General features: G+C 37.6%; 2 protein-coding genes across 6 annotated transcripts in view; one reads left to right on the top strand and one right to left on the bottom strand.

Annotated features, from left to right (window-relative positions):
* Nucleotides 1-10,555, bottom strand: part of GFM2 (GTP dependent ribosome recycling factor mitochondrial 2) — a 46,974-nt gene extending 36,419 nt beyond the window's left edge. For 3 of the 5 annotated variants that reach the window (XM_035291406.3, XM_078365340.1, XM_008991935.5), the window contains exons 1-5: nucleotides 10,370-10,555; nucleotides 6,333-6,419; nucleotides 3,650-3,734; nucleotides 2,192-2,249; nucleotides 1,553-1,786 (exon numbers count right to left, since the gene is read on the bottom strand). Coding sequence is in view for 2 of the 5 variants with exons in the window: in XM_003732329.6 (XP_003732377.3) it covers nucleotides 1,689-1,786; nucleotides 2,192-2,249; nucleotides 3,650-3,734; nucleotides 6,333-6,395 (304 nt within the window). In the remaining 3 variants the exon portion in view is untranslated. The remainder of the gene's footprint in view (nucleotides 1-1,552; nucleotides 1,787-2,191; nucleotides 2,250-3,649; nucleotides 3,735-6,332; nucleotides 6,420-10,369) is intronic. The other 2 variants (XM_003732329.6, XM_002744862.6) reach the window with 1 other exon arrangement.
* Nucleotides 10,556-10,683: 128 nt separating this feature from the next.
* NSA2 (NSA2 ribosome biogenesis factor) lies at nucleotides 10,684-19,475 on the top strand. The gene is made up of 6 exons (XM_002744861.7): nucleotides 10,684-10,795; nucleotides 12,356-12,543; nucleotides 12,639-12,789; nucleotides 13,923-14,102; nucleotides 16,508-16,700; nucleotides 19,203-19,475. The coding sequence occupies exons 1-6, from the start codon at nucleotides 10,793-10,795 to the stop codon at nucleotides 19,268-19,270; spliced, it is 783 nt and encodes a 260-aa protein (XP_002744907.1). The 5' UTR covers nucleotides 10,684-10,792; the 3' UTR covers nucleotides 19,271-19,475.
* The last annotated feature ends 20 nt before the right edge of the window (nucleotides 19,476-19,495 follow it).

Raw genomic sequence — 19,495 nt, 5'->3', positions numbered from 1 at the left:
ATTCCTTATCTTTAATTATAAATAAACCAGTTATGATAAAGACATAAAATTAAGGGCAATCACAGAGAAAATGTGTGCGTATACAAAAAAGACAGAACATTCTATGTGAGTTCTATTTTTATATATTCAGTTTCTTGTCATCACAAGATTGTGCATATGTCCAGATTATTATACTGTGAGAGCAAGGTCTTGATATTCTGCTTTATAACTGTAAATAACTTATTGCCATGACTTTTGTAGGTGATTTTCAGCTTAATGACCATAATTACTGTAAAGCTTGATTTTCCTTCTTGTTATAATAAACTGCATTAGTTTGAAATAAATAAAACACAAGGAATATTATTCAGTCTTATAAAGGGAATCTTCATTTGAGCCCAGTTTGAGACCAGCCTGAGCAACATACTGAGGCCCTGCCTCTACTAAAAATACAAAAATTAGCCAAGTGTGGTGGCACCTGCCTATAGACCAAGCAACTCAGAAGGCTGAGGCAGGAGGATCTCATGTGCCCAGGAGTTTGAGGGTACAGTGAGCTGTGATTGGGCTACCGCACTCCAGCCTGGGCAACAGAGCAAGATCCTGTCTCTAAAAAAAAAAAAAAAATTTACAAATTACAAAGGAATCCTGACATATGCTACAACATGGATAAACCTTGAGGACACTGTGCTACATGAAATAAATCAATCATAAAAAGACAAATAATCATGATTCCACTTATATGAGTACCTAGAGTAGTCAAAGTCATAGAAAGAAAAAGTAGAAGGGTGGTTGCCAGGGACTGGGGAGAGGGGGAAATGGGAGTTATCTAATGGGTATAGAGCTTCCATTTTGTAAGATGAAAACATCTTGAAAACTGGTTGCACAATAATGTGAATATACTTAGCACTACTGAACATATACTTAGAAATAGTTAAGACGGTAAATTTTATGTTATTTTTTTAACCACAATTAAAAAAACAAAAGATAACGAGGTTAAGGATTAACAAAATCCTTTCCTCTTCAACATGAGAATTTAACCTCTGGTTGCCTTTTTTGGTTCTTTTCTTCTAGAAACCAGATAACAGAGGTATGTCAACTATGTTCCTAGGCAATATAGCTTATGGAAAAAATAACTTCTGATTGGTAAACTAAATCTGAATTGTGAAGAACTATAAATGAATTCTAAGTACCTTACGGAGATACAAAACTCTGGGCTTCCCTGGGTATGGCATGTACCTCATGTGAAACCTGGAAGCTACCCCTTTGAAGTTATAACAAGAGATATTCATTCCTATGGGGCATGAATCTTCTAAGCTATAGTGGCTCCTGTGAATCTTGCCACCTTGCACCTCATCTATTACTTTGGGGCAGTCAAAGAAGATAGCTCTCAGACAGCTATGGGGACCGCTATAAGACTCTTCTAGAAAGAAACATCTAATGCTTGTCTGTTGGTAAACTATGGTTCCTGCCCTGTAGCATTCTGAGTAGATGAGTGTTAAATGGGGCTTATGATAGTCTTATAAGTCTGAATATTTAGTTGAATCTAAGAAGACCCTTTGGTGGGTATTTCAACTACCTTATCTTTAAGTTGTGGTTTAGACATCAGTAGCTCTAGGCCATATTCAAGGTGTGTAGGTTGACTTCTTAATCAAAATATTTTCCAATGATGCTTTTGCTAATTGGGGGTGGGAAGAGGAGGAATCCATTCTAACCTCCCAGTGATCTTGTATATCCAGAATAGTACAATATTCTTTCTGTGGTGGTAGTTTTGCCTGCATCAATATGAGCCATAATTCCAATATTACGGATTCTGTTTAAAAGGAAAAAATAAGGTAGACATTACTAACATTGTAAAACAATTTTAGATATGCTGTCCAAATTTCAAAGCTGGTATTTCTATAATTTATAAAATTGTGTAAAAACTAGAAAAATGGAAAACATAGAGTATATCCACATTACTCTGATAAAATAGCTAAGTAACAAAAGGGCTAACTACAACCTACAATTCTGAGAATGTCTTATTATGCTGTTGTTACATTAAAAATTTTAGCATTAAATTGAGAAAAAAATAGCTAAGATATATTATCAACATCTATTTAAAACTGGCTAGGGTAGAAAGTCATAGAAATTATGCACTCACTCTTGTCCATCAGAGAAAATCTGTAAATTTTCACAACAGTCTATGCAAAAGCATGGTATCAATGTTAGTACTTACTTAGCTATGGGAGGATTGATGACCGAGTGAAGGGATTTGATATCATTTCCTATTAAGCCTAATGAAAAGAAAGTTAAAATTGAGCTGTTACATTTATAAAATTTTCTTTAATTTATAAATAACTTTAAGCAAACACTATAATGTCAAATAAAGTACAATTCAAGCGAAATAAATCTAAAATTATATTTATTTTTAGCAATGCATAAGGAAAGGTATGGATGACAATAAAAGAAGGTAATAAACATCAAGCTCTAGATCATATCCTCAGAAAAATACAGATTCACCCCAATCTCTGCCACCTACTTCATTTCTATTTACAAAATTGTAGAATTAGAATAAATGCTCATAATGATAATCTTAAGGCACTGATCCTGAGTCAAAGAAAAATTTTTAAATGCACAGTCCCATAAACCTGCCTTTAACAGTGATCCTCGTGTCAGTTGACAATTAATTATTATACAGTTTGGAACTTACCTTCCTCCGCAATCCCAGGGCACAATACCTTTAAAGACAGCCTGGGAGGTTTCACTGAATAGAAGCCATGACAATTTAATACTCTTGAAAAGTTAAGTAGTATTTCTAAAATAAAAATGTCCATATGGCTTCTTCTATGCTTAACATACAGTTTGCTAATATTAAGAATACTAAAGAAATAAATTTAATTAAAACCTTCCTGTTATTTAAACCAGTTCTCCCATGTTTCTATAATACAAAAATAATTTTATATTATTTTTGAAACTACATGGTGGTTTGAAAATAAAAAAATAATCTATACTACTACAGTTAAATTCACATGAGCAAAAAACAGAGACCTAGATACATACCAATAATGCAGCCCATTAATCTGCCCTTGTAAGTCAACAGCCAATCAGTATTTTTATTCTGTTATTCTCATTTGACAAATATAGTAATGAGAACAGCAACAGAACTAACCTAGTTTCATAATCTACCATACATTTGCTTGTTTCAAACACAGGGTGGACATTCAAAAGTAAGTCAGCTCCTCCATCTTCCAGCTTTTGATGCCATATATCTAACCTAAACTACCCCAAACACTTAACCAAACCACTTAAAACAATCCTCAAATCATTCTAGTAAATCTCTCTTAACAGAAAACATTTGCATAAAATACAGAAATAAACTAGAAAAAAAATATTTCACAAGTGCACTCTAAAATTAGATGGTATTCACATGCTAAACTTCCAAACTAGCTACTAAAACCACCAACCTTTCCTTTGCTCAGCTCATCAGTATGTTCCTCAGATGAGGAACACAACTCTTATTAGTATTTCCTCCTGGTACCTATCAGAACACTCCCACCCCTAATGATCACAAGGAAATAGCCAAGAAGTAAAAAATGGTTAGAGACCTCAATTAAGAGAGATTCTTGCAAACAAGAGAGAGAAAAGAGATAAAGCAAACAGTTTAGAAAAAATTAGAACACTGTAACATGTGTACCTGGTAGGGAACTGTAATTTCTTCCAAGCAGCACATATGGCTTTAATCTTTTAAAACTTGCTCTTATTTTATAGCAGCATAAATTCTAGTAAAGAGAAAAAGAAACTTGCATTAATTTTATTTTAGCATCACTTATTACAGTTTTAACACTGTAATTATGCTTTGTCAGAAGATAAAATATTTTATATATTTTTTAAGTAGTCCTAATTTATTAAGTCCAATTCTTTTAAAAAGTGACAACCCAAATATATCCTAGGGGAAAGAATAAGGATAAAACTAATACTGATTTGCTATTTTTCGCTGACCTTAAAACAATGGTTCTTCTCAACCTATTAACATGGGCTGAGGGCTTGTTTGAAACACTTGTTTAAGGCTCCACTCCAGACAAGAAAATCAGAAACTCTTGGGAACGGAGCCGACCAATTTGTTTAAACTAGCTCTCCAGGTGATTCTGATAGCTGTAGTTTGAGAACCCCCACCCTAGATTTCAGAAACTCAGAAGCTGAGTCAGAAAGGTTAAGTAAGGTATCTCACCCTGGCTAGACCTTGGTCTTCCTCTACATCTGCTGAAAGATCGTGGGGGCAATGAACTCAAGATTATAGTAATTACACATTAGAATTACCTGGAAACTTCTTAAAAACACAGGGTGGGGATAGAAAAGAAGAACTGGGGGAACTGGGTGGTGGTATTTTTTTTAATCCCTAAGGTGTCTCCAATGCAGCATTCAATTGAGAATCACTGAGTTAGAGAAGGTCTGCTTAAGGCCAAATCTAACCTCCTCTACCTTAGCTGCTTACCTAACCTTCTCAGGTTCTCATGTTCTCCACCTCAGTTTATGCCTAGACTACTAGATACACATTTAATAACTGCCGATATAGTTGGAATAGTTAGTGTAAGTAATGACTGAGGGCACCACAGTCTGCTTTTTGTTTCATGAACCGCATATCTGTGTTCTATTATTTCTACATTAGTCACCAGGTTTCTGGCAATAATATGCTACTATCCTTAGAAAATATTTCAAGAGTAGAGACTCCAATTTCCACTGCACAATAACCAGGATAAGAAGACCCAGTGTCTATCACAGAGTGCATAATCTGAAAGTGTCAGCAATAAAAGCACTGATGAAAAACTGGTAACTCCTTGGCCCACTTAATGAGATCACAAATTGAATATAGAAATATATCTTCTTCAAAATGCTGCCCAGGTGATTTTAAAGTAGCAAAAAAAAAAAAAATTATAGACTAATGATAAGGCTTCTTAAGGGTTACAGGTTCTCCAATACAGCAGTCATATCTTATCCACAGGGGATATATTCCAAGATCCCCAATGGATGCCTGAAACCCCAAATAGTACTGAATCTAATTGCTGTCAATCAAAACATGTTTCTGTTCATGTCTTCTGCCCATAAATTGAATGCCTTTTCCACCTTAACTAAGCTCTTATCATGTTATGTGACCATAACTTTTGCACTTTGAAGTGTGACAGTAAAACTAGCAAAAATTTATTTTTCTTTCTTCATAATTTCACAGAAGATTCAATGTTACCACAGATATTAGTGACCTCAGCATATGATTTTTTTATCCTTATTGAGCGGAGATTTTTCACCTTTTCACTTAAAGGGAACGCTACAGCTTCTCTTTGGCATATCCAAATTGCCAGTATCACTACTCTTGTGCTCTGGGACCATGATTAAGTAAAATAAAGGTTACTTGAACACAAGCACTGCAGTATCACAACAGTGAATCTGATAACCCAGATGGCTACTGACTCACAGGTGGGGAGTGTACACAGTGTAGATATGCTGGGCAAAGAGATGACTCACATCCCAGGTGGGATTAAGTGGGATAGCATGAAACTTCATCACAGTACTCAGAATGGCACACAATTTAAAACTTATAATTTCTGGAATTTTCCATTTAATTTTCAGATCACAGTTGACTTTGGGCAATTGAAACAGCTAAAAGCAAAACCATAAGGGGAAACTATTGTACTCCCTGTTAAGTCATTGAAGATAAAAAGAAATGACCCAAACAAGCTTTAATCTCTCACTTAGTTGTAGATAAAAGGGGTATTACTTGAGGTTTAATATCTCTGAGGTATACTGAAGACGTGAGAGTTTAGAAAATAATTTATAGTGTTTTGAAGAGGATTCAGGAGTCAGAGCAGAGCTTAAAGACCAAAACAGTATTCCTGAGACAAATCTCAGAATGCCCAAGAAGCTGGCTTCCAAAAGCTCTGCAGAAGACAGCCAAAAGTAGTTTTATCAACCATTGTACAATTATATTTTGATATTAAGAGGAACTTTCTCACAAGAGTCTCAATCTGTGGATACTTAAGAGTACAAAGCACATTTGTTGTTAGCAGTTTAAAGATGTGCATTAAGTGATGAAATTCTTAGAAAAGATATAAAACCCTATCCCTCCTTTCAAAAACAACACATTTTAGTACCCTATGAGACCAGCATTTAGCTGCAGCTGTTCTTTTTTTTTAAATAAGGTAATTTCCTCTTATATTTCTGATTAAGTTAAGGTGATTCCTTTCAAATTTGTTTGGCTTGAGGATTTCCAAAGCTTATGACTCAACTAAGTTTGGAATCAATAGCTGATGAGATATACTGAGCATTTTAGGGAGTAAAATAGCTGAGGTTGTGAAGGGAAATTTAATTTTATAAGAAATGCTTACATTAATATGTGCACTGGGTATTGTCTGATGATTCATTGCAAATATCCTCAAGTTGGTCAACATCTTGATCCTCCAAACTGCTATTCTCTGAAAAAATAAATATACAAAATTATAAAACTAAATTTATGTATTACATGTCAGCAAGGCATATGTAAGTTAGAGATATGTAATATGTATGGTAGAAATGTATTACTTTTAAAAAGTCAGAACAATATTTTTAGCTACCAAAAATTCAATGCATCATTCAGAAAATGAAAATTCTGATTAAACATGAGAAATATGGTTCTTAAAATTTTCCTTATTTGTCAATGTACTTTAATGTTTAAACATATGGCATTATGGTAGAAATCAACTTACTGAAATTACAAAACACTGTATCAACCAAAATGCATACTTATGTAACTATATAGAATTCAGTATAAAAAGCTAAGCATCCACTTATTAACTTGGTAACTTATAATTGGCAGTAAAATTTATTGGTTCATTTGCATATTCTGATTCTCCTACCATAAATATGTAAAAACTAAATCATGTAAAAAATACATAAAAGACCTCTTCCTCTGATTATAGAAACTAAGTATCTTCAGTTTAAAAACATTTACTAAATATTAACTATGTTTCAGGTGCAATATCAAAGCTATGAGAAATGCAAGATGCAGCTGAGACTGGGGATGGCAGGGAGACAGACAGACCATGTTAAACCAAGCTTGTCCAACCCTCAGCCTGCAGGCCACATGCGGCTTATGACAGCTTTATACTGCCCAACAAAAATTTGTAAACTTTTTAAAAACATTATGATATTTTCTTGCGATTTTTTTTTAGCTCATCAGCTATTGTTAGTGTTCGTGTATTTTTAGTGTATTGTTAGTGTTCGTGTATTTCTTCCAGTGTGGCCCAGGGAAACCAAAAGATTAGAAACCCCTGTGTTAAACCATTGTGATCCATGTTATTAAGAAGATATGTCAAAACTTATTATTACACCTAAATCTATTCTTTTCTGGATCTTAGATAAGGAACATTCACTACTCTTATTTAGAAAATCATCAAATTTTTTCATTTTATTTCCTAAATGTATCTTGAATCCGTTCCCTCTTTTTTTTTTTTTTTTTTTTTCCAAACAGGATCTCACTCTGTCACCTCACCCAGGCTGGAATGCAGTGGTTAGATCTCAGCTCTTTGCAACCTTTGCCTCCTCAGTTTAAGCAATTCTCCTGCCTCAGCCTCCTGAGTAGCTGGAACTACAGGCAGGTGCCATTATGCCCGGCTAATTTTTGTATTTCTCGTAGAAACTAGGTTCTGCCATGTTGGCCAGACTGGTCTTGAACTCCTGACCTCAAGTGATCTGCCCGCCTTGGCCTCCCAAAGTGCTGAGATTACAGGCTTGAACCACCGTGCCCAGCCTTGAATCTACTCTCTCTTCATTGGTCATGCCAAACAAAGTTCAGGGCCTCTTAGTCTCTCTACAATTACTACTGTAGTAGACATTTAATAGACATTTTCCTCTTCTTACTTTAACTCAGTGGTTGTCAATAAAAAGATAATTTGCACAACCCAGCCCTCCACCACTCAAGCCTATTCCTCTCCATTTATTCAACAAGAATTTACTATGTGCCTACTCACTGCTTTCTAGATATCGGCATTAATGCAGTGAACGAAAGACAACAATCTCTGTCCTCATACTGCCTCTATCCTAGTCAGGGGATAGAGACAACAAACAAAAGTAATGAATACAATACACAGTCTCTCCTATGATGGTAAGTGCTGTACAGAAGAATTAAGCAGCAAAGAGGAATTGGGACAGTTAGAACTGTAAGGGAAAAACTGCCTCATTAAAATAGTGACATTTAAGCAAAGAACAGAAGCAGATGGGGGAGGAAATTTGGGGGGAGGGGCGCGGTGAGAAGGATTGCTTTCCAAGCAAAGAGATTATATAACTTACTGTACCTGAAATATACAATGTTAGTTATTATCAGTTCTGGTTTTAAAGAGAATGATGAGATCCCCTCTAAAGACGGAGCCTTAAAAAACTGCCTCAAAGGCCCGGCGCAGTAGCTCAAGCTTGTAATTCAAGCACTTTGGGAGATTGAGAAGGTGGATCACCTGAGGTCAGGAGTTCCAGACCAGCCTGGCCAACATGCTGAAACCCCGCCTCTACTAAAAATAAAAAAAAAATTAAAAAATTAAAAAACTGCCGGGAGTGGTGGCGGGCACCTATATCCCAGCTACTCCGGAGTCTGAGGCAGAAGAATAGCTTGAACCCGGGAAGCAGAAGTTGCAGTGAGACGAGATCGCTCCATTGCACTCTAGCCTGGGCAACAAGAGCGAAACTCTGTCTCAAAAAAAAAAAAAAGCCTCTAAGCCGGGAGCTGTGGCTCACGCCTATAATCCCAACACTTCAGGAGGCCGAGGCGGCTGGATTGATTGTACCCCGGAGTTTGAGACCAGCCTGGGCAACATGGTGAAACCCCGTCCTACAAAAATTTTAAAAATTAGGCAGGCGTGGTGGCCCGCGCCAGTAGCTCTCTACGTTTGAGGCTGAGATCGGAGGATCGCTGGATCCCGGGATGTAGAGGCTGCAGTGAGCCGAGATCGCGCCACTGCACTCCAGCCTGAGCGAAATGCCGTCTCAAAAAAAAACCCCACAAAAACAAAACAAAATACTGCCTCAAGTCCAAGCACCAAAAATTAATGAAAGTATTCTTTTGCTACAGTTCTTTTCGCTCCAGTCAACTGAATCACGTTCCAAGCTGTGAATTAAGAGAACTTCTGCAACTGTGCAGTAAAAGGGCAAAATTGGCAGTGTCTTTAAGTGACGTACTTTCTTGTAGTGAATTACTTCCTGGCACTAGGGGGCACTAAATGCAAGTCCACTCAGCACTTGATTCGATGCACTAAAATACCTCAGGAATTTCTGAAATCAGCCCTGTACCTCCAAAAACCCAGAATGTTGTCTTTCTTTTCTGACAATTGCAAAAGCCCAGTAGTTCCACTTTTCCGTACGGTAAGTTTTCATTCCTCAGTAACCTTCACAATCATGCACACATTACCCACAGTGACCGGAACAACTTGAGTCGCCCTCCCGAAGGATAGAGAAAAATTTACAAGAGCTTCTGAAAGAAGCATTACACATAGAAAGAAACAACCAGTATTAGCCTTTCTAAAAATATACCAAAAAGTAAAGAGCATCAACATAAAGAAGAATTTACATCAACGAATGAATAAAACAGCCAGTTAACATCAAATGGCAGTAATCCTAAATTTAAATCGACTCAATCCCGTAATCAAAAGATACAGCCAAAACCCAACGGTATGCTACATCCAGACCCATTTCACATGCAAGGATACACAAAGACTCAAAACAAAGGGATGGAGAAAGATTTACCAACCAAATGGAGAGCAAAAATAAATAAATAAATAAAAAGCAGGAGTTGCAATTCTCGCATCTCATAAAATTGATTTTAAAGTAACAAAGATATAGTGGTAAAAGGATCAATGCAACAATAAGAGCTGACCATTCTAACAACCAGATACATAGAGACTAAGACTCAATGAGACAGAAAGTTAATAAGGATATCCAGGACTCGAACTCAGATCCTGAACAAGTAAACAATAATATTTATAGAGCTCTCCACTTTAAATACACAAAATATACATTCTTGTCAATACCACATCACATCTACTCATAGGTTTAAATGAAATTGATTGGCCATTATGAATACCCATTTTTTAGAATAAAGCAACATTTCTGTTCTCTCTCCCTCTTTTTCTTCCTCTTGCTTCCTCTCCTTCACTCCTTTTTTTTTTTTTCTTTCCTTCTCTCCAAAAAAAAAAAAAAAAAAAAAAAAAGATAAAAACTTCCCCACTGAGCGAACACCGAGGGGAGTCCGGAGATCGGAGGATCGCTGGATCCCGGGATGTAGACCCTGCTGTCCTCCTCCGTGGCTGGCTGTGTCCGTCGCAGCCTGGAAGGTCAGCTGTACCCAGCGCAGGACAGGGTCATAGGCCCGCAGTGTCTCAGAGCTTGGAGCGCTACTCACCTGGCATTAGGTTGCGTACCGCCGTCCAGCTAGTCACCGCTAGGTTGTTGAAGCAGGAGGCGCAGGTCGTGCCGAAGTCTGCAACAGCCTCAAGTCCCGTCGCCTGCCTGAACACACGACAGTGTACCTAAACTAAAGGAACGTAGGATTTTTCCGCTTTTCCGCCCTGAGCAGCCACCCTTCAACACTTCCGGCGGTGCACCGGCCAAACGCCGCCAGCCAGCAACTTCCGTTCTCCTAGCTGAACGCGGAAAACGGAGGCTCGGAAGTGCTGCGTGAGCTTGGTTTTCACTCGGCGGTTTAAAAAGATTACCCTTTCCTGTCGCGGCCTGCGTGGTGTCGGCTCTTGGGTTTCAGAGACCTGAATATTAAGAGCATTTTTACACCCCAGGGGCCGCTAGTGGCGACTCTGCGGCCATCACCATGGTAAGGAGGATGCCTCGGACGCTCGCGACATAGGGCGTCTCAGTTCATAGGACCTGAGGGTTCTAGGGAGCTGGGGCATGGGGTGAGTGGTGTTTGGCGGAAATGAGAACTTCTGAGGGAAAAAGATGGTGGACTCCTTGGGGTGGCCTCTGAGAAGTGGAAACAACTTCACGTTAGAGACACGGAGAGTATTTGCCGGAATACAAGCTTTGGAGCAAGACAGATTTTACTCTGTCTTGTTTTTTCTTTTTTATCCACTGCTAAGAATCCTACAAATTCCTGATTTCACTACAAGCGTGGTTATCAGCACCAGTCTAATGGGAATGTGGCTGTGCTTTGTTACAACCTTAGATGTTAATCCCTGACCCTTCATTTTACTGCTGAGGAAACTGAAGGCGTCCTTGCCAAAGATCAGGCAGCTAACGAATTGCGAAGCCGAGCTTAACGCTCAGATCTAACTGCCAGATCTTTTGTCTGTCTGCTACGTCTCTAATATGCGTTTCTTTGCACAGTGGCATTCCACACACCGTTCGTATGTGTGGAGTTGCTGCAAAGTTTATGTGATAGCACACCTTGTTGGTTGTTACTTAACATTTTTCTCTGTTCTGGACTTGTCTTTGTGTCATTTTTATTTTTGCAGTCTTAAAATACAAATAGACTTGCGCCTGTTTAAAACGCGTCTAAAATGCAAAAGCTTCCCATACATTGCTGCTGGAATGCAAAATAATACACTTTGGAAAACTGTCCGACATTAAACATATGTCCACATGAAGACTTAAATGCAGTTGTTTATTTTAGCTTTATTCATAATCAGCCCAAACTGGAAACAACCCAGATAACTATTAACTGGTCGCTGGGTAAATCAACAGTGGTATATCCATACGATAGCATACTACTCAACAATGAAAAGGATTGAAGTACCTATACCTGCAACAAATTGGATGAATCCCAAGAGCAAGAAAGCAGATGCAAAAAGCTATTTACTACTGTTGATCCCTGTTACATTCTGGGAAAGGTAAAACTATAGGGATAGGTATCAAATTGAGAGTTGGGAAGGAGGATCGACTTCAAAGTGACACAAGGCAATTTTAGGGGGAAATAGAAATTCTCTGTATTTTGATTGTGGTGGTTATAGAACTGTAGTCAGTCAAAAGTTAGAACTGCGCAGCTAGAAAGGACAAGTTTTACTGTGTATAAATTATGGTTCAATGAAAGTGACTTAAATTTTTAAAATAAAATTTGAAATGAAGACGTGATTTAAAAAGCAAATTATGTCAAGGAAAAAAGATCCTCTAATCAGGATCTAATAGATTTTGGACCATTCCCTACTGAGATTATTAGAGATGTAAGCGCTAAAACCTCATATTCAAGATCAAAATTTAACTGACAAAAATTTAACTTACATCATGTGAATAGACTTACTGGTGCAAGAATCATTTAAGTAAGTGAACATTTGGATGAAACAGGGTCTTAACTACTTTAGTGTATGTAAAAGAGTGCATTTTAGAATAATTGTCAGTACTTTAAAAAATTAAAATAACATTAATTGCATCATTATAGCCACAGAACGAATATATAGAATTACATCGTAAACGCTATGGATACCGTTTGGATTACCATGAGAAAAAGAGAAAGAAGGAAAGTCGAGAGGCTCATGAACGTTCAAAGAAGGCAAAGAAAATGATTGGTCTGAAAGCTAAGCTTTACCATAAACAGCGCCACGCTGAGAAAATACAAATGAAAAAGACGTAAGTGGTCCAATTTATTTGTAATAACAACTTAACAGCTTTTGAGTAATCATTATTAAAACAGATAATCTTGAGTATTTTTTCCTTCTTGGTAGTATCAAGATGCATGAAAAGAGAAACACCAAACAAAAGAATGATGAGAAGACTCCACAGGGAGCAGTACCTGCCTATCTTCTGGACAGAGAAGGACAATCTCGAGCTAAAGTACTTTCCAATATGATTAAACAGAAACGAAAAGAGAAGGCGGTAAGCAGTATTAATTTAAGTCTTTGTTTTGTTTAGGAGAATTACTTACATTCAAATTTGAGGTTCTTACTTCTTCAGTTTAATTTGAAAACACATGAAATACGACTATTATTCCCATTATTTAGATGTTGAAGTCTTGGTAAATTTAATAATAAAAATCTTGCTCTCTCATAAGGTTTTAGAATTTTTTTAAAAAAATTCTTAGAATGCCATATGAAATTAAAACAAAAAGTTAGTAAGGAGTGAATTTCAAACACAGTATTTGTCTTCCCATTTGAAAACCCACGACGTTATGCAGTCTTAAAGAAAAATACAAATGCTTCTTATTTGTGCTGCCCTGTAATGCCAAAATTAGTTAAAAATTAGAATGGTGGAAAACTCCTTAAGTGGTCACAAAAATGTGGCTTTTTTTAAACACCTGTGAACAGATTAGCAGAAATCCAGATAAAAGAATATGAGGTATCTATATTTAAAGAATTCTACTGCCTTACACGACTTCAGTTTTTTCATAGAATTTGTGCTCCAGGGAGGCATAAAACATCTGGTGAGGGCTTTGTCTTACTAGTAATCTACAAATCCATTTCGGGAAGAAATGCAAAGACATAAGAGGTGAAAACACTCTTCCAGTGTTATGCTATTAAACATACACTGCTTATAGCCATCACCATCGGCTGGGTGCAGTGGTTCATGCCTATAATCCCAGCACTTTGGGAAGAAGAGACAGGTGGATCACCTGAGGTCAGCAGTTCAAGACCAGCCTGACCAATATTATAATACCCCCACCTTCTACTAAAAATACAAAAATTAGGTCCAGCCTGGGCAACAGAGCAAGACTCCATTTCAAAATAAAAGTCACCATTATATTACAGATGGTATTTTTTTCACCCATAACACAGCATTAAGATTTTTTGCTTAAGCCAACAATTTATTTAATGTACCCATGATATATAAACTTAACTAGTTTTGTTTAATTTGCAGCTTGTGAGGAGTCAACACAGAGCTCTAGAAAAACAGTTGAGCCAAAAATGTGTTGATGGCTAAGCAAAAAAATGATCTACTGCTTTGTACAACTAAAGCATATTTGACTTATCATTGCCCTTTAAATACAAACTTTAACTGTGACATATTTTTAGGGAAAATGGGAAGTCCCTCTGCCTAAAGTCCGTGCCCAGGGAGAAACAGAAGTATTAAAAGTTATTCGAACAGGAAAGAGAAAGAAGAAGGCATGGAAGAGGATGGTTACTAAAGTATGCTTTGTTGGAGATGGCTTTACAAGAAAACCACCTAAATATGAAAGATTCATAAGGCCAATGGTAAGTTCTTGGAAGAGTATAGTGACCAAAATATTAGTTATCTTTGTTAAGTTGGATAAAGAACATTATAATTTCCCAAAATTCTTTAAATTGATGTGGAACAGGTTGAAAGATATTTTTGTGCTATTTTTGTTATTCTAACTTAGTGATAGAAGTTATTTAGTACTTTCTCCAGTAGTCAAAAATCTTCAGGTTCATAAAGATTTGAAAAAATAGTGTCATAAGACATTGTCAGTGAATTCTGACTTTTAAATATGACATAATAGAATCTTAATTTTCCACACACAGTCATATTTTCCTCATTCAGCTAGTGATCTACTATATGCCTGATACTGTCTAGGCCTCGGACACTTCTTGTCTTTGACAACAGTTGGAAAACTTGAGTAGTACTGCTTTGTAAGAGTGAATTCCAGTTTGGTAAGGAAAGTATCTAAATGCTCTTGAAAATCATTGGAAAAAGGAAGATAATTTAATCTAGTTTAATTTCTATTGAAGGCAGTAATAGTAATATGACCCCAAACTTCCCTACCCCAGGGAGAAACATAATTGAAGATACATTTTTACAAAATCCCTTCAAAGAGACTGAACTATGCTCCCAGTTAGATGCACAGCCTCCTTAGAAAAACAAAATATCCAAAAGGAAAGTTGCAATATCCTAAAATCCTGGTGTTCAACCTGAGTAATTTTTAATAGATTAAAATATTGGCAAACAGCTTGTTTCTATAAATAAAGCTTTAGTGGAACACAGCCATGCCTGTTCATTTACATCTTTTGTAATCCCCACCCCGAGAGTTGAGCAGTTGTAATAAAGGCCATATGGCCTGGCGGAGCCTAAAATGTTTACCTGTTGGGTTCTTTACACAAAATGTTTGCCCACCCCTGGATTATATAATGGACTCTACTTGTTTTGGTTTTGTATTCATATTCTGAACACATTTTGTTAACCTTATTAGTTCTACAGGGAGAGAATATACAAGTCAGACTATTCTGGGTTTTCTGTAGTTTCACAATTTGTCATTATGAATTAACCAGATGGCATCCTGAATGGTGTCAGTTTCTTACAAGCTTGATTAATAAGCCTGTTACTAGGAAACTGATTTAGTGTTGTCACCCTACCCCCTGCACGCAAAATAAGACTGCAAAATATTGTGCCATTTGAAGTACTAGACCCTAAAACATCCTATTAGGTGACTGGATGACTCCGTAACCAGTTTCTGTAGGAAAGACTTCTCCGGGCCTTCTCCAGTGTCCTACCACCAACCTAAGGAAAGCTGACAGTCCACTCCTTTTTTCATCATGGAAGGTAGCTGAGGTATATAAAGGCTTGGAATCAGGATACTTAGGTTTGATTCTGTTTACCACTCACTATTTAATCTGAAAACAAGTCATTTAACCTGCTAATCCTTGTTACATCATTTGAAATCAGAACGGAGAGGGATGTGTTTGTTGTGAGGTTATTGTGTTTGAGCCAGTTGTGAGCTAACATAGTGGCCTGGCATGTATCAAGTCCTTAGTAAGTCTTAAGTGTAGATGACTAGACAGTAGAAATCTGAGTATGTTGCTAGGTAGCTGTTACACAGTTTAAGAAAAAAAAAAAAAAACTTCAGAGGCTAGCTGTGGTAGCCTGTAATCCCAGGAGGCTCAGGGGGTGGATTGGTTGAGCCCAAGAGTTCGAGGCCAGCAGGCAACATGGTGAAACCCCATCTCTATCAAAAATTCAAAAATTAGCTAGGCATAGTAGTGTGTGCCTGTAGTCCCAGCTACTCGGCAGCCCGAGGTGCATGGATGTCTTGAGCCCAAGTAGTCCAGAATGCAGTGATCTGACATCATGCATTGCACTCTGGCCTGAGCAACTGAGCAAGACCCTGTCTCAAAAAAAAAAAAAAAAAAAAAATCTTGGCCGGGCGCGGTGGCTCAAGCCTGTAATCCCAGCACTTTGGGAGGCTGAGGCGGGTGGATCACGAGGTCAAGAGATCGAGACCATCCTGGTCAACATGGTGAAACCCTGTCTCTACTAAAAATACAAAAAAATTAGCTGGGCATGGTGGCATGTGCCTGTAATCCCAGCTACTCAGGAGGCTGAGGCAGGAGAATTGCCTGAACCCAGGAGGCGGAGGTTACGGTGAGCTGAGATCACGCCATTGCACTCCAGCCTGGGTAACGAGCAAAACTCTGTCTCAAAAAAAAAAAAATCTTAAGTACATGCGTGGGTGTTTTCCCCACATATTAATACTGTAACCATCAGGTTTTTAGTCTCTAGAACGTATTTTGTTAGATGCTTTAAGATGACATTATTCAACCATGATTTTTTGGAGATGGTTGAAAAAGGTAAGTGAAAAGGACCACTACTCTTCACTGTTAACATTTTGGATGTAAGCATTCTTATGTTGTATTTGACTTACTAGGGCTTGCGTTTCAAGAAAGCCCATGTGACACATCCTGAACTGAAAGCCACCTTTTGCCTACCAATACTTGGTGTAAAGAAGAATCCCTCATCCCCACTGTATACAACTTTGGGTGTTATTACCAAAGGTACTGTCATTGAGGTAAATGTGAGCGAACTGGGCCTTGTGACGCAAGGAGGCAAAGTTATTTGGGGTAAGTAAATTTTTTCATACAGGGCTGTTGCTTAATAGAAATACTCTTCAAGTTGATAGAGTAATAAAATACACAGCAAATTTTTTTTTAATGCAGGAGAGCTAGGTTAAAGCAGTGTAAATAAGATGTAAATCTTTAGTTAACAAAAAAACTATAGAAAAAGTGCTACAAATACAATTGTTTTTAAATTTAGCTTATTGGTTTTAGGTATAATACATTCTGTTAGAATTATTTTGATCCTCTTTGGCCAGGCGCAGTGGCTCACCTCATGCCTGTAATCCCAACACTTTGGGCCAAGGCAGGTGGATCACCTGAGGTCAGGAGTTGGAGACCAGCCTGGCAAACATGGTGAAACCATGTCTCTACTAAAAATACAAAAAAATTAGCCGGGGGTGGTGGCAAGCGCCTGTAATCCCAGCCACTTGGGAGGCTGAGGCAGGAGAATCACGTGAACCGGGGAGGCAAAGCTTGCAGTGAGCCGAGATTGTGCCACTCCAGACTGGGCAGTAGAGCAAGACTCCAGCTCAAAAAAAAATCTATCCTTTTTAATAAAAATTGTTTATTATAAGGGAAGTAGATGCAAAGTTATAACTAAAAAGTATTGTAAGGAAATAGAATAAATTAACCATGAGCAGAGGAAGTATATATCAAACATTTTAAAACTGAGGTCAGCTGATAGGAAGTATCAGCCAATGACTTAGGATGTTTTCTGAAAGAAAAAGCATCTCTTGCCATAACTTTATAAATATTATGTAAATACTCCTTATATTTACATGCTGACATTAAAATACCTACAGAATTTAAAAGAAATAGATCTATCTGTCCCACATAGGTAACCTGATAACTAATTGAAACTGCCAGGAGCAGTGGCTCAGCCTGTAATCCCAGCACTTTGGGAGGCTAAGGTAGGCAGATCATCTGAGGTTAGGAGTTCAAGACCAGGCTGGCCAACATGGTGAAACACAATCTCTACTACTAAAAATACCAAAACTAGCCAGGCGTCGTGGCCCATGTCTGTAATCCCAGCTGCTTCAAAGGCTCAGGCAGGAGAATCACTTGAACCTGGGAGGTGGAGGTTGCAATGAGCTAAGATTGTGTCACTGCACTCCAGCCTGGGCAGCAGAGCAAACCTCCATCTCAAAAAGTAATAATAATAATTGAAACTGATTTAACAGCTTAGTTTGTTCTGTTAATGGGATTCTCCTGACCTCCCAGAAATTATGGAGAAGCTTCCAGGCTTTAAAGCTCCCTTGCCATCTAGGTGCAGTGGCTAACACCTGTAATCCCAACACTTTTTGGGAGACTCGACTGTAGTCTCACTTGAGACTAGAGTTCAAGACCAGCCTGGTCAACATGGCAAAACCCTGTCTCTACTAAAAATACAAAAAAATTAGCCAGTCATAGTGGTGGGCGCCTGTAATCCCAGCTACTTGGGAGGCCGAGGTGGGAAAATCACTTAAACCCAGAGCTTGCAGTGAGCTGAGATCGTGCCACTGCATTCCAGCCTGGGAGACAGAGCAAGTCTTCGTCTCAAAAGACTTTTATTTTGATCCTTTTAAATAAAAATTGTTTATTGTAAGGGAAGCAAATGCAAAGTTATAACTAAAAAATATTTAAGAAAATAGAATTAACCATGAGCAGAGGAAGGGTATATACATCAAGCATATAATCACACTAGATCCATATTAATTAAAACAGAAATGTGTCATGCACTAATTTTAAAAGCCCTCATTTGCTTACTTTTCTACCTTTAGTACCCAGATCCAGTTTCTTTAAAAGGGAAGAATACATGCTACAACTTCTTAAAGTCATTGGCTTATGCTTCATGTCAGCTGACCTCAGTTTTAAAATACATTGTTACCTTGACTTGAACCTCATTTAAAACTTGATACATTTTCCAGGGAAGAATTATGTGAAAAAGTGACAATGCTCAAATCAGTCCATAAAAGCCTATTAATGCAGGACGCTACATGGAGCTGACCATTATTTGTAAAAACACTATTTATATGAAAATTGTATTCAGAACTCAAGCTTATTCTTAAACGATTTACTTTTGTAAAATCTTTTATTCTTTATGGCCCATTCCTTATTTCCTAAAAGTGATAATTAGAAATATTTTAGGCATGACCAGGTGCCGTGGCTCACACCTATAATCAGAGCACTTTGGGAGGTCAAGGCAGGCAGATCATTTGAGCTCACGAGTTCGAGACCAGCCTGGGCAACATGGCAAAACTCCATCTCTACCAGAATCAAAAACAAATAAATTATCAGGCAGTGCTGTGTGCCTGCGGTCTCAGCTACTCAAAAGGCTGAGGCAGGAGAATCGCTTGATCCCAGGAGACAGAGGTTGCATTGAGCCGAGATCACACCAATTGTAATCCTGAGCAATGAGTGAAACCCTGTGTTAAAACAAAAACAAAAAGTTAGGCAAAAGTTATATTCTTTAAAATTAATTTTTATTAGCTAACAACCCTCTCCCTGTTTTGGTTTTGTTTTCCTTAGGAAAGTATGCCCAGGTTACGAACAATCCTGAAAATGATGGATGCATAAATGCAGTCTTACTGGTTTGACAGCAATTTAATATATAATTAGAGGACTACACACCAATTGGAAAAACTGCCATTACTGTAATGTTTCTGAATACTACCAAATAGCCATACATGTCTGCAATCAAGAGATTTATTGTAAACATTAAAATGGTCCCACTGTATAAATGGTCTTTATTTTGAAATCTACTTAGACCCTATGTTAATAAAACTGATTGAAAAAAGCAAATATGCAAATATTCTACTTCA

Source organism: Callithrix jacchus, chromosome 2 (assembly GCF_049354715.1).
Source record: "Callithrix jacchus isolate 240 chromosome 2, calJac240_pri, whole genome shotgun sequence".
In the NCBI taxonomy this organism is placed as follows: domain Eukaryota; kingdom Metazoa; phylum Chordata; class Mammalia; order Primates; family Cebidae; genus Callithrix; species Callithrix jacchus.
The sequence above is the reverse complement of the archived record's forward strand: the minus strand, read 5'-3'. Positions and strand labels throughout refer to the sequence as shown.

Coding starts and splice junctions, on each gene's coding strand:
- NSA2 (XM_002744861.7), top strand. Junction 12,544..12,638: donor AAAATACAAATGAAAAAGAC/GTAAGTGGTCCA, acceptor CCTTCTTGGTAG/TATCAAGATGCATGAAAAGA. Junction 12,790..13,922: donor AGAAACGAAAAGAGAAGGCG/GTAAGCAGTATT, acceptor ACATATTTTTAG/GGAAAATGGGAAGTCCCTCT.